Genomic DNA, 15,186 nt, shown 5'->3' with positions numbered 1-15,186 from the left:
TTTCAGTGTTAAATCGAAGCGAAAATTGTTATTTACCTCGGTGTAGTTGCCGTTGTTTGTCTATTGGTAGAATTTTGATTTCTGGGCTGAGGAATGAAGGAGAGTCCGCCTTGGGGCGGTTGTTGCTGGCTAGGGCTCGTACTTCTGGAACTACTAGCACTTCCTATACCACCGTTTCCGTGCTTTAAACCACCTGAAACACAAGATAATCAATATAAATTAATAAACGCATCAAGTTTTATAAAATTTGATACATTGAATGTCTCAGTAACAGGGCCGGCTTTAGCAGATCTTGCCTTGGGCAAAAGTCCCCTTGCAATTGCTCAATAATAATATATGCGTATAAAACTTTTTTAGCTCAAAGATGGTGAATCTTTTATTACGCGTTTTCAAAAGATAGATTTAAAGCGCCCTTGGGTGTTCCCCTCACTTCGCCCTCCCCCAAAGCTGGTACTGTTTAGGAGGCACTCGTGACCAGCATCATGAATTCAATGTAATCAAACGACTGAGGAAAAAGAAATTAAAGAAAATTTTAAATAATATTAACCCTTAGCTGGTATATTTCAGCAGAATAACATGGCTGGCACAATTGGACGCTTAAGACCCCCATACCCAATAGTGCCAACTAAGGATTAATATTATATTACTTGAGCTAGGTGGACGAGAAGTGGAATATTTGTTCTTTGAATAATTGCAACTTCAGTGTATAATTACATATACATGCACATGTAAAATATGAATCCACCTTGAGATTCAAGTGCTTCAATACTCTGGTAAGCAACTGTAAGATTCCCACGAGAGATCAATAGTAGAAACACGAGGGTTGAGTGACATTATACAGAGCAAACAATCGAGAAGTGAGACTAGTAAGACACTCTTCATCGCTACTTGACAGACGTCAATCGAGCAAACGTTTCTAGACTTTGCTACATGAGACGCTTACTTCTACGAGTTTTGTACCCTGGAATATCGGCTTCCGGAGTGGTTCTCCTATCTTCGGTATATCGAGTTACCCTCGAAACAAGAGGGATTATGACGACATCCTCTGATTGCACGAATATAAATACAGTAGACTCTCGTCGAAGTTTTGTAAAGTCTATAACATTTATATTTATACAACTAATTCCGTACGAAATTTCTCATATTTCTACGTTTGATTTTTCTCTCTACATCAAGAAATAAAATGGGTATTCCATATTCGTACCTTCCCTCTATAAATTAATGTAATATTAAGTTAATATTTATATTAAAATAACCAAACTAAAACTGAAATTTTAAAACATTCATAAGAAAGCTTTCACCTATATAGTACCCATTTTATAGTACATAACGACAGAATAAAAATACAGCCAATCCCAGCAGGTTCCCTAACAAACAATAAAAAAGACGAGTTCTCTAATGAAGGAAGAACAATCAGGGACGTTCGATAACAATAAAATTTCCAATATTCTATAAAAGTTCCATTATAATCCGGCTCATAATATTTCATTAAACCGTTCACGATAAAATCCTCGTCTTTTTCTATCACTCTGTCATTGGCCGCGACTCAATAAAACGATGATCGGACGGCTCATTAAGCGGGCACAGTCGCAATATTGTAGCCCGACGTGAACTGGTTGCTTGTGTCTGGGAAGTATGAGCTGTTCGCGGATAAAATAAACCAGAGACCGTGTACAGAGCGCGACAGCATGCGTTTACCGTGGATCGTGATTAATCCCCTAACCATCGCTCGTTGCTCAATCTGTCACCACGGCAATCGCGGACATTGTTCCCATCGGGTAATTTACCAGTTATCGTTAGGCAAGCTTACAATGTATTTAACGCTTTGGCGAGCGATCACACGTATTCGTGACTTCCATACATTATGAAAACTAAAGGTAGATGCACTATTATGGTTAGATAGTTATATGTTGAAATGTTAAAAATGTGCGATAAAAAAGATAGAAACTAACTGGGTGGAAAATATGAAAATTTGAAGAATTAGAGTAGGTGATTGTTTAAGTGAGCCTTGTGGAGTTGAAAACCTGCTCTGCCGCTTATACTAATTTTTTTTATAATTTTTATTTTTTAATTTTTAGCAATCAGTAGAGAAATGGTTAATTAGCGTCGTCCCACCGTCTCAATCTATTTCTCAGTTGTCGTTAAGAGAAGATGTAGAATTTGTATTAACAGCAAGAGGGCATTAACCCTTTGAGAGTCCCACATATTATTTTTATTTTCTAAATTTCATACTGGTTGTTCTTCCAATATACGAGATCACATAAATAAAATATGTAATAAAATTATTACATATATTTTAAAGGGGATATGCTGTAAATTCTTTACTGAGACACATAAGAAAATGAATTGATTATTATTTATTCGTTTTAACAGTTTACTAGCTATTATATTAAGGAGAGAAAATTGCAGAATAGACTGTACAGCGCATTAAATTGTTGGAATGAAGATCGCTTGATAAATTTTAATCTAGATCATGAAACAGCTGCCTTATCCTGATCCACGTTACTAACCAGCTGGCTGAAGTTACGTAATTTATTGCTCTTGTTGTTGCATTGTTTCAAGTTTATAATTACATAATAGAAAACAGATGGATTATTTATTCGTGATTGACAATTGTAATTCCATGTGTAATCATAATAATCATAGAACGAAAGAAGCTAAGCTGATAACAATCTCATTTTATAAAACCAATCTTCCAGTTTTCAAAATTTTTTCAACTTTCAAATTAACATACTTCCTTTATTGATATTATTTCATAATTAAGTTAAAAAAATTAACCCTTACATTAAATTTTGTCTTAATCGTAATGCATCTAAATTGAAATTGTATTAAAAATGAATCAATAGTCATCAAAGATGTGTTAATTAATTTTTAATCCACAACTGATAGTGTCTAGATATTCATAGGCTTCCGGTAAGTAAATTATCAAATGAATTCAACCGTGCCGCTCTCACGTTCGATGATCGCTGTAATCTCGACGGTTGCGATCATTCTTCATTGGCACCGGTGCTGACACTGATTCGCCGTAATAACGGAGCCTAATTCGGATCAACTCAATTGTCCCCTACGTGCAATATAAATCGGCCAGATACGATATAAACGGTCGATGGGTGGGAACGAAGAAATCTTACGATGTTGAGGGATGCCTTTATTAGTTTAACCCTCTATCGATCCTCGTGAATACGAGTATTCACATTCATAATGGGATACCATGCGTGCCGGGCCTTTTGCCGAATTACATTCTTTCCTCGTCTTGCTAGAAGAATCCAAACACGTGTCTATTGCAATTCAATTAAAACAAAATTTAGAACTTCGATGATACGTACAATGAATCGCAAAAATATTCCCTTAATTAACGATTAATTATGCATCATACTGGCTGTACAGGATGAAAATTTAATTTTTGTTCACTGCTTTGGAATTTTGTGATTCGAGTTAATCTTCATTTTGTCCTTGATTTTATATTTAATAAAATTTTTCATTTTCCTTTATTATTATTATTATACTTGGATAAAAAGATACTTGGCGATAATGAAAATTGAAAAAGGGGTTCACTCGCAATAAAATCAAGTTTCCTTAGAAAAAATGGTAATGTGTACTGATGGGTATAGTGTATAATCATTTGTCATCAAGTATTGCTCAATTGCAATTCAGCAATAATTCACATCCATCGAACATCATCTAACCAAATAGGTAATCGATAAATAATATCAGACATTGACGAAGTACAAAAATAAAATGTAAATCAATTGTCTATCGCGTGCATCTTAACCGGAACTCTGGTGCCCAATCGAAAGCACGAGTCACGGGGATGTCGTAATAAATTCGATTCCTTTTTTATCAGTGGATTCTGCAGGGTATTGCTGACAAAGAGATAAAGAAGAGGGGCCGAGATGGGAGAAGGTTAAAACGTGAGCAAGCATTAGAGCTCGCCTGTCATGAGAATGATTCATCGAAATTCGGATCACGAGCGATCGATCTTGCAAGATATTAACGACACATCTTCGCTCTCGGAATTCCGAACCGGTCATCGGGATGCAGAGGAACCACCTGCAGCACCATGCTTTCCCAAGTGATTATTCTTTTTCCATTGTGCTTCAAATGCCAGGTGTTTCCATTCCTATACACGTTATATTGCCATTTTAGTGACTCTATATTTATATACACTTAAAATGATACACTTTTACGTCCCTTTCCTCTATAAATAAATGCTTGAAAATTGTTGTTTTCCTAGATCCTCGTTTACGGCAATATAACGAGAGCCTACTATAATTTCTCAGTTTCTGTCTTTAGGAAGATACACTCTTTTTGCTACATGTTTCAAGGGTAACTGAAATAGTAATTTCCTCCATGAAACCTAGCCATGTTTGATCAAGTCAAATCGATCAAGTCCGCCGTCGAGTGCTCCTCAAACATTGGCTAGGGAATCGTATTCATAGTTGGCCTAGTTGCGGTGTACACTGTTTAATTACAACCCTGTGAATCTAACTGGTAGACATTTCATGGCGGTACACAGGAATGTTGGAATTCAAATCTCTCCTTAATACCGTACATTCCAATGTGTATCTACTCTTAATTAAAAATAATTTATAGTAAAATATGTATTATATTAATCAGAATTAAGGTGGACCATCTATGTACATGTACTAGGAGGATCTATAATATTGTTTGTTTTACAGAACAAGAATATTTCAGTGTTACATAAATAGGGCAGATATCGGCAATCAAACTATTTGTCAAATTATAATACAGTGAAGGATTATTTCATTAAGTTAGTATCATAATATAATAGCAGCACACACAAGTAGTTACATGTGTGTGATATGAACAATCGTAGCTCTTGTTTCCCCTCTTTAATAAGTGAATCAGACGAACGTGCTCTATTCCTTTTGTTTTCTCATTTAATCTAACTATTCTTTTAATATACAGAACGATTAAGACTATCGTCAAGTCTTTCAATTCAATTTGTGCTTAAGAATATTTCAAACATTACTAATGTATTATGGTAGAAATGAGCAATAAACACTTTTGTTATATTAATGATCGAATAATAATCTTGAATGTAAATGAAATAATTAACCAAGAATTGAGTGCTTCAGAATAATTTAAAAGATAAATATTAATGTATATTTAATAATTTATACCAATTTTACGGCTTTACATTCAGTAAATCTTTGATTTGTATAATTTTTTATTGTGGATCCAGTTGGGGGGATGAGTACATATTTTTTTACAAGATCTAAAATTTGTTTGCAATTTATATCTTATAAAAAAATGCATTCAACACCTACTTTATCAAATGATTTTAAAAAATTAATTCTGAACACAATTTTCAACAATAAGACGAGCTAATTAAAAGCTCGGCAACTTTTAATTAACGAGACAAACATTAACTAGTTAAAAGGGTACACGTAAAACACGGTATCAGACAAGAGATTCACAAACTTCTGTAATACACGTGTTATGCAAAACTTGTTGCGCATTCATGTCAGTGAACGCATGCGAAAAACGTGCTTCCACTTCCTGCTGCTACGTTGTTTCAAACTTCACTTTGTTCTAATTTCATCCCCTTGTCTCGTCTAACGCACCACTCACCAAGCTACTTAAAAATGGTTCTCTAACAGGGATGCAAATATTTTCCCGTGTATCATGGAAGTTCTTCACGTCGATATAAAGCAGTTAAATTAAATCTCTGAATAGATCAAATCAGACATAATAAATTATTAAATTTTTAAACGAATGAGTTTCATATTATTAGAAAATAATATGAAATACAAAATTGAATTAAAATTGTGGCTCTCTCCATGGTCCATCATCCAAGGGTTAAGCATGTGACCCATTTTGTGTTTTAATAGCCGATGCTTCAGGTAATCGGTATTCAGATAATTGGAATTCTATTGTTCTTATCTATAAACGATTAGTACTATCCCAGTCCCTCGAGTTTAAACCTTCTTTAATGGGATAAATATCTGGATGTTTCGTCAGCATTGCAGTTAACTTTATTAGTATCTGAGGTCGTTGCGATACTTGAATGTTTAGTTATTCGAATACCTAAATTACTCAGATGCTTAGTTATTAGGAGAGACTTAATTACTCGGAAATTCAATTATTCGAATCTTAAATTATTCGTATCCTCAGATATTGGAACGCCTGTTATTTGCATAGATAGTTAATCAGATGCATAGTCAATAGAATGCTTAATTTGTCAAATGTCTAATTAGACAGATAGTAATTTGGTAGCATAATTACTCGAATTTTTAAACGAAAGAATTTCACATATGGAAGAATAATTTTCAAAGGAAGGGTAAGATTTAGAAAATGAAAATAATATGAAATACAAAATTAAATTAAATTAAAATTGGGACTCTCTCCATGGTCCGCCGTTTTAATTACTCATTTACTTGATTCCTCAAATATTTACTTCCACAGATACTTAAATTCTTATTGTTAGAAATCTCAAAATCTGCAAATCTCTGACAGAACTAACACTAATACTAATGAAACATCCAAATATTTAACTGATTAATGAATCAATGATACATAGTTCCTATACCTTACCAAATCACATCAGACCACAACAGCCCATCACTGTCACTTTCAAATTTTAATCAAAATATCACCACATATTAAATAACTTTTCACAGTAAAAATCATAACAGCAGAAATACACTTTTTCGACCGATTCCAGAGCGATCGCAACCGAACGTCCTACCATGCTCTCGTTCTAACGTAAACTCGTGCTTGCATTTTGTGCGAGTGCACTAGCCGTTCCGTACCGCTCTCCACGCCACACTTCACCATTCCTCCCTCCTTTTGTTTCGCCTCTACCGAGACTGCATCGAGGGAACAACCAGCAGCGGTTTGCATTAGTGCGTCTTTAACGGTGTACCAACTCATAAGGGCATTGCATCGAGCGTGAACATGTGTGAGCGTGTATTCCGAGTATTCAAATAGGCGTCTGCGTGAGCGTGCGATTGACAGGCCAAGGTGATTAACTTCTCTCGCGAATTGAATAATATTGACGGTTATTCTTAAATTTGGCGCAAAAATAAGATACAATAAAGATCCATTAAATGGAGTTACTAAGATTATTTAAAAATAAATCTTCAATGGAAAAAAAGAAAGGTGCCAAAATTAATTTATACACCTAATAAATTAATGGTAAAATAAATGTTTATGAGGAAAGAATTGAATAACCAATTTATTTTTTTAAATCTGAAGTGATGTTTCGACTTTTGATCCCAGTGTATATAACAGAAGCTTTGATGAACGACAGCGTTTTAATCAACCATGAACTGCCGGGTAAGAAATAAAATTTATCAGCAGAGGGCCAGGGTCAAAGCGGTCTTTGAAGTGAACGGGATAGAAGAATACAGACCAAAGAGAGTGAAAATGATTAGTTAAGGAGTCGAGTTACGGGTCAGGTCACCCCGTGAGTCTAAGTCGGGGATTAGAAGAGCCCATAGAATTTTCGTTAGCCCACCTCCTGGAACAGCCACGCGATTACATTCTTCTAAGATGACTAAGCGGCCCCTTTTCAAAGAAAAACATCAAAAACGATAGCAGCAGAAGCTCTTCCAATTTTTCCTAATGATATACAGTAGACTCTCGTTATATTGCCACATTAGCGATTTCAGCCTACGAAAATGATCTCTCTTTTCCTCTCCGATTAAATGTTTGGAAACTTCAAGAAATTGTCGAAAAACAAAAATGGAAAATCTAATAAAATATAAATTTGGAACTAAAATTTTAAAAAATTTGGAAAGTTGAATTAGTCATTTTGGTCTGTGATTCGTGTAATTAAAATTTAGTTATGGGTTAAAAGTGACTACATATCAGCTCACCTATTTGTTCTTTTTAATATTAATGATCTATTAAGTTCCTAAAAAATGTTTAAAAGCCTTCTAATGATTACTGACTTCCAATAGATACATCAAAGCTATTCGAAAACCAGCAGTGATTGAGCTGTTCGAAATTCGCCAGAGTATTGAATGGCCATTAGCAGGCGTATTAGGGTCTTTATTCGGTACCTTTTACGCGATTGGTATGGACGACGATGAATGAGTACTGCGAGGGTCCGCATCTCGATTAGAAGATTAGATTGCAATTAGCTGCTTGTGTTAGCTGACCGCATTCAGGACAACGAGGTGCTGGGGCTGCTCCAAAATGCACCCACTAATTTGCTACTCCTACTCTAGATGGCCAAGTTTCTTCTTGTGGATCAAGGATAAAGCTGACAGAGGAAAAGATTTCAACATCCCCTTAACACGTTCATTGCTACGCCAGTTACAGCTGAATGATGTACGAATTTGTTCATTTAATGAGAAAATTTCTTACACAAAAAATTGCATAGGGTGCTTCATTTTTATCTCATCAAACAGTGTTAGTATAAGAAGAAAATGTTATATAAACGTAGGGTCATAAATGGTTAATTACACAGTTATAACAATAATACCTAAATTATAAATGATGGATTCTTGTTTCATCAATTGATTATGTTTACTGAAGTTATTAACATGAAATCATTCAACTGATTGACACCCTTCAGTGTTAATATCAGCTACAATAACATAGTAATTATAATGATTGCTAATGATAAACACAACCTCTCTCATATAATTAAATATCATCAACATTTCCATGCAGAATCAAACAAAAAATTAGTTATTTATAATTTTGGTATCTTCGTTGTAACTGTATAATAAAGCATTCGTGACTCCATGTTTGTATAACATTTCTGTTATGACTGATAAAAATTTATATATGTATAACTCAGAAAAATATTGAAATTTAACTTTGGACCAAACAAACTTGAATATAAATTGCAATAATTATGCAAATTAAATTAATATTTTCCCTTTTTTTAAAAATGATCATAAACACGATAAAAGATTATCATTTGAATGGTATTTAATTATTATTGAATGAATTTCAGTAAATAATTCTATGGTAAAAAAAAAAAAAAATGTATTGAAAGTCATTATTATTTGCGATACGATCAGCTTAGCACCTTTTATGGGAGGACACGAAGCGATACGTAGCCTTCCAGAATGGGGAAATGCAGGGTGAAAATAGAACGGTTTCGAAGCTCATAAACGCTTTTCCAATCGCACAAGCGATCGACATTTCCACTCATTTCAATTTCGCTATCGGTTCGATCGACTTGGTGCACGTGTTTTTTCTCTCTTCTTCGGGGAGTTCACGCACGTGCGGCCGTCGATACGAATTAGAGTCAGGGGTGAGTTGAACAAAGCGGAAGCAAGCCTCTTTTAGAGACGTCCCGTGGGATCGGCTTAAGTCCTGAAGGCTGTCGGGAAGTGGTTGACTCATAAGTCCACACGTGAATTTTAGCCTCATTCCTGTCAATCTTTCTTAGCTCTTGTGTATTAATTGGTCATTCTTTTAATTGAGTAATTAGGGATTTGCTATCAGTACCACAAGGATTAGTGACCTAGCATTTATACTTTTGTTTCCAATGATTTTGCAGACTTAGATATTTCAAATGTTTAAAAAGAAATTAATTCATTATAATATTCAATAATAAAATTAAAATGTTATGGAATAAAATAAATGTGGTTATTTCACTCTCAATATGTTCTCAAAAATTGAATTAGAATTAGAAATAGAAAATAATAGAACAAATTGGTTACTTGATCCCCTACTAAATAAATAAAATATTAAATCCAGTATACTTAAAAAAAAAACCTTCAAATTGTCTGCTGTAAGATTGAATATTTTGAGATCAATCATGACGATTCTCGTGGATTCGTGGTCCCTTTTAGGGTGGTCCCTCGCAGTAAGATCACAAGCAACGATATCTGACAGACATTATATTTTCAATTCCCTCGTGGGTATCAACGAAATTGCATTCTGACGGTACATCGGGTGAACACAGAGGATCGAGTGTTTTCTATTCGCCGCGAAATCCATTTGCAGCTAGCGTATATCATGGCTCGCGATCTACAGGATTAATTCGATGGGGAACCGTTGCGAGTATGCTACAAAAATATTGCACCGACGAACATCGTGGACGAGGCGTGATAAGACTTTCAGAACCGCTTTGCGTTCTTATCGCATCGTACCCGATACTCTAACCGAGGGCATGCAAAAAAAAAGCGACTCAACAAACCTAGCCGTGAGGGAAGTTACGATCGTTAAGTATTATCTTTAGAAATAATATCGTTTTTTGTGTATTTTGATATATATAATCGATAGTACTATTTATAAAATTAAAAATAGTAATACAAATAAATGGTAAAGGCTAAAAAGACGTACTTCATTAAAAATTGCATTATAATCAGAGAAATATTCTTTTAATAATTACTTGGATAAATTCATATTACTGTTCATTTCTGATTAATATCAATCACTCTATTAAATTAAAAGGTTCGCGTATAATTTGTATTCAAACGAGAACGGAGTTTAATTCCGATCCTTTTAATTTAGCCGGGGCTCTATGAGAGTGCACTGAATGGATTCAAAGCGTTTAATGCGGGTTCGAGAGATCCCAAAGCGAATTGGTAAAAATTTCGAAATTCCACGGATGCAGGTGTGCATCATTTAATTTCTCGGTTATCAGCCGCGTTTTCAACCGTACTCGAAGATCAATTAAACCGCGTCGGTACCAATATAACATCGTTCGTCCATTAAAATCTGGAAATAATTAAATACATTCAATTTAAAAGAGAAAGCAAAAATACGGCAAGGGTCTTCTGAAAATTGCATTACTTTTATTCATTTGTACCTGTTATTTTTTTTAAATATATTTTAATATTATGACAAAAGTAGTATCATTTCTTTCGATACATGCTGGTTCCAAGAATGACTTTCATTAATATCAGCCACGATTTTATTACCCTTTGCACGAAATCTCGTCTTTAACCGGTTGCTCTTGGAAGAAATTACGATACACCCTTGCGATATGCACAGGGATCGTTGGAATATTTTTTTGCAAAATACTGTAATGATCTACACACGCGATCTAACGATAAATTAAAGGATACAAAATGAACTGTTCGAAGATATCGATGAAATTATGCGTTAACGCGATTTAATAGAGTGGGGCGATATACTCGAATAAATAAACAAAGGTGATAGAAAAATATTATTTTTAATAGCATTACTATTGGATGCATTCATAAAATGAGATGGTGAATAAAAAGCGAATAAAAAACTATTTCATAATAATGTAATTTAAATAATTTTTTTAACTTTGGTTGGCGGACCATGAAGAGATGCTCTATATAGGTTTTGTAAGTTTTATGATACAATTATTATTTATGTAAAAGGATCATGCAATATTTCCAGTACCGTATCTCTCAACTATATCGTAGGTACTATCCGTGAAAAAATCATTTGAAGTTTCTAGTTTCTAAATTGATTTTCACCCCTGAATTCCACATCTCCGCGCGCGGACATCGGAGCATCCAATATAAGAACAAAGAAACATCCCCTAATTTTTTGATTTCGACCCACTGATCGCCACTTACGACGAAAGGGAGGCAGAAACCTCGAAGGAAACAAGACGGAGTTAACGTCGCTAACAGCTGTCGGTACCCGCGGTGCAAATAAATGGGTCCACTCCTACCAGAACCATTTACCCTCTTGTCTATGAATCGACGGGTCGAATGATGAAAAGATTGCGATCGAAGAGAATTGCCAGCCTCATTATCTAACACGAACTACTAGACGTCTTCGAGAAACACAAGGATAATTGATTATTCCATAATCTCAATCAGGATGGTATATATGCAGAGGTTTTCGGGCTCGATAAATATAAATGAAAATCGAGGCTCTTTTTATATAAACAAAAACAAAGATGTTATTTGATAAAAAATCAATAGGTATCTATTAAATCATTTTAAGAAATTTAAAATATTTGTTTTCTAATTTCAGTGGCTATAACATTATTAAGAATATCAGGATTTTCCGGAGGTATAATTAATTTTATTGTATTATTTTCTCATTTTCTCAATCTTTTATTAACAAAAACACTAAAACCTTAAATCAGCGTTAAAAAAAATCAGTCAATTTATTCGATCTCCAGTTTATTCGGCCAATTTGGTATTCCCATCGTGCTAAAAAGACCATTTTCAAGGAAAGGAAATTTTTATAGGGTTCCCGTTGAATTTTATGGAAAATTCAAAGTTCGCGTCTCGTTTATAGTCGGTCGAGCGAATCCTGCATAAAAATACGGGACAAAAAAATGCGCATGAAGAAAGTTCAATACGCATACAGACAGCACCATTTCTAGGGGATGCTGTTAAAAAAGAAGCTTTTTTGGACCACTACCCTTGGTTAGGTGAGGATTATACGGTTAGGGGAAAGCATCCTGGCTACTAACCGTATCGGAAATATCGTTCGGTGGATTTTCAAGCTCGTACGGCTCTAGGGTGTACCCCAAAATTCGACTGGGTGCAGAAATAATGGGAGCGAGCTCGAGGAAACAGGCAGTCGAGGGCGGAAATCGGGAAATCCGGATCAAAGCAACACAGGGCTCTTTACTCGCACCACAAAGATAATACATATCTCGTCAAGGGGAATAAATATTCCGAAGCCCTGAAGGTACGAGATAACAGTGTAAATTTAACAATAGAAAAGTGAAATTTTATTGACACGTTTAACTGTATGTAATTCAAAATTTGTAGATTTGTGAAAAATATAAATTATTATTAGGTGTACAAATTAATACGGTATTTGACGAATTTTTGCGAGTATACTCGTCATGAAAAAATGGCAATATTTTGTATTATGACGAGTATACATTTTATTACAATTTAATTTTATATTATCAAAGAGGACGCAACAGCCATCTGGTTAATTTATTATTTCCATTTCCAATAAAAACTGTCCATCTCTGATACCAGTTAACAAGAAACACTCTAACAAATCATTTCCCTTCTATTTACATAGAAATCAGAAATAGTTGTAACAATGTCTCTATAATAACAAGTATTTGTACAATTGTTACTCCGAGCATGAAGGATCAGAGAAATGCTCGCGAATCTTTCCGAATTGACTTGCAAATCAATTCGACAAACGTTTTACGAGTCTCATTTGAGAGATCAGAAAAATTCTCAGCCATAAAGCGTCCAGAGACGTGGATCATTATCGTCTATTTCTCACTTGAAGAAACTCGAGAATCGATAAGTTGAAGAAAAGGAATATCCGGCCGTGAGTGAATTGAAAGGAAGCACGAGAGGCTAAGGATCGCATTGAAATCAGAAATGAATGTCCAGGATACGTTGGCGAGTTGAAAAAAAAAGGAAAAGAAAAAAGAAAGAATTCCCTTCTAGCCGCTCGAGAAGTCTTCTTTATCTCAAGTTTTATTTTCACCACCGCGACGCTTCGACTTGGTAGAAAAGAAGTTTTGCTGGTCGAAGGAACAATTGAAAAAGGAACGAGGTCCGAGCAGGACGAATGGGAACGAATCGAGCCTCTTAAAACTGCCAAAAGAGTGTACGGGACCGATAAAAAAAAATAAAAGAAGGAACTAAAAACGAGTCGTTGAAAAAGAATTGATCGTCGAGAGTAAATTCGAAAGTGGATCGAGACCGTACCGTTTCTCGTTCACTCGTCTTCCAAGTTATTTTTTCTGTTATGTCGAGTGCTTCTGAAAATTATAAAGGGAACGTTTTTAATGAGGAACTTATTAAAACTGCGCGATCAAATCAGGCTTACCTAGGGAAAATGGCGATGCGGGGGAGGTGGGATTTCTTTTAACTCGATGCCAGGTACAACATCCGAAGAATTATTCAAATTGCATCGGTGCAGTGTTCGAATCTGCATTAATAAAACGACGACGACGAGGCGCGTATCGAAGGAGGAAGGAAAAAAAAAAGAAAAAAGAAAAAGAACGTACTTCCATCAGCAACGGACTGACGTAATACAGACATGCAGGGATTTTTTCTTTTTTCTTTTTTACCCCAACCTCGACGAGTTTCGCCGTCACTCGGCTGTCTCGTTTCGCAGCGAGGTTCAGCAAATTGCGATCTCTCCCTTTTTTCCCTAGATTCCCTTATTTGTCCTCCCTTACCCTCTTCGAAGCTCCTGCTTTTCAACGATCAACCCCTCTCTTCTCTATCACGTACACGTGTCGACGGAGCACGTCCTTTTCGGGACACTTCTTGACGCACCTACACTTACTCGAAGCACAGGTGAGGATAAAGGAAAATAGAATACAAATAAAAAAAGCGAGGGAAAACCGTGAGCGACTGCGATTCAAACGAATACTGACATTCGAAAATTGTCAAACGAGAGATAAAACGTGATCGATATTGGATTGTTTCGAATGTTTCTAGGGGTGATGTGGCAATTTTAACTGAAACCTATGAAACGTGTACTATTTTTAATACCAAATAATAATATCATTTTGCGATAAAAATATATAATTTTCAGTTATTATCAAGCAGCAACGACATATGAGCGATCTCGTAATTACAGATAAAGAAATCATTACTGAATTATCATGGTATAAAAGCCCTGTAAAGCAAAGAAATAATTCTATCCCCAATAATGCGGATTCTGGATTGCACCCTAACCGATTGGCTAGTTACTCGGTATCAAATAATTTTTGTATCCACCAGGACTATAATTAAGCGTGCAAATTTGTAAACAAAAAAAATAATTTTACAATAGATAAAAACTGCCACCTCAGAAATAAGAAAACCACAGACTACACAATGGTGGCAGTCTCATTGTCAGCCACCATTGACCCTCATAACCCACATCCAACACAATGCTACTATTTACCTGTTGCAGTTGCCATTGACTGCACACTTAATCGTTATAACTAGAAATTTTGCATGTTAACTAATGGAAATAAAAAAACCTTGCACTGTTTGTTTCCGGACACAAAACAATCATCGTAAACACAGATATCTGCTCGAGACGAATGGTAAACAAAGGATGATACAGGTGGAATGATCGAAGAAGGAGGATAACGCGGGAAGACAGGTTAATTGAAATAAACGAGTGAAAAGGGTGGGCGAAATAAAAGAAGCACTCGAAGCACCCTACCTTCGAACTCGTTTCGATGACAAGCACAGCTATCCTCGTGGCTTCGCTCGCGGATAAATCTTACGCAGAACATGTCACCCTCTGGTGCGACCATAAACGACCGTGGGCGACGAACGACTGCGAGGAATTCGATAATGGAAATGCAGCACGACGGCGTCGTTGCTTGCT

At 35.4% G+C, this 15,186-nt stretch overlaps 1 protein-coding gene across 13 annotated transcripts in view; it reads right to left on the bottom strand.

The window, feature by feature from the left end:
* The window catches only part of sick (sickie), a 181,638-nt gene that overhangs the window by 64,020 nt on the left and 102,432 nt on the right, over positions 1-15,186 (bottom strand). For all 13 annotated transcript variants that reach the window (XR_013065268.1, XM_034326691.2, XM_076693414.1 and 10 more), the window contains one exon: positions 37-193. Coding sequence is in view for 12 of the 13 variants with exons in the window: in XM_034326691.2 (XP_034182582.2) it covers positions 37-193 (157 nt within the window). In the remaining variant the exon portion in view is untranslated. The remainder of the gene's footprint in view (positions 1-36; positions 194-15,186) is intronic.

Source organism: Osmia lignaria, chromosome 3 (genome assembly GCF_051020975.1).
Source record: "Osmia lignaria lignaria isolate PbOS001 chromosome 3, iyOsmLign1, whole genome shotgun sequence".
In the NCBI taxonomy this organism is placed as follows: domain Eukaryota; kingdom Metazoa; phylum Arthropoda; class Insecta; order Hymenoptera; family Megachilidae; genus Osmia; species Osmia lignaria.
Note: the sequence above shows the minus strand (reverse complement) of the source record. Positions and strands in the feature narration are given on the sequence as shown.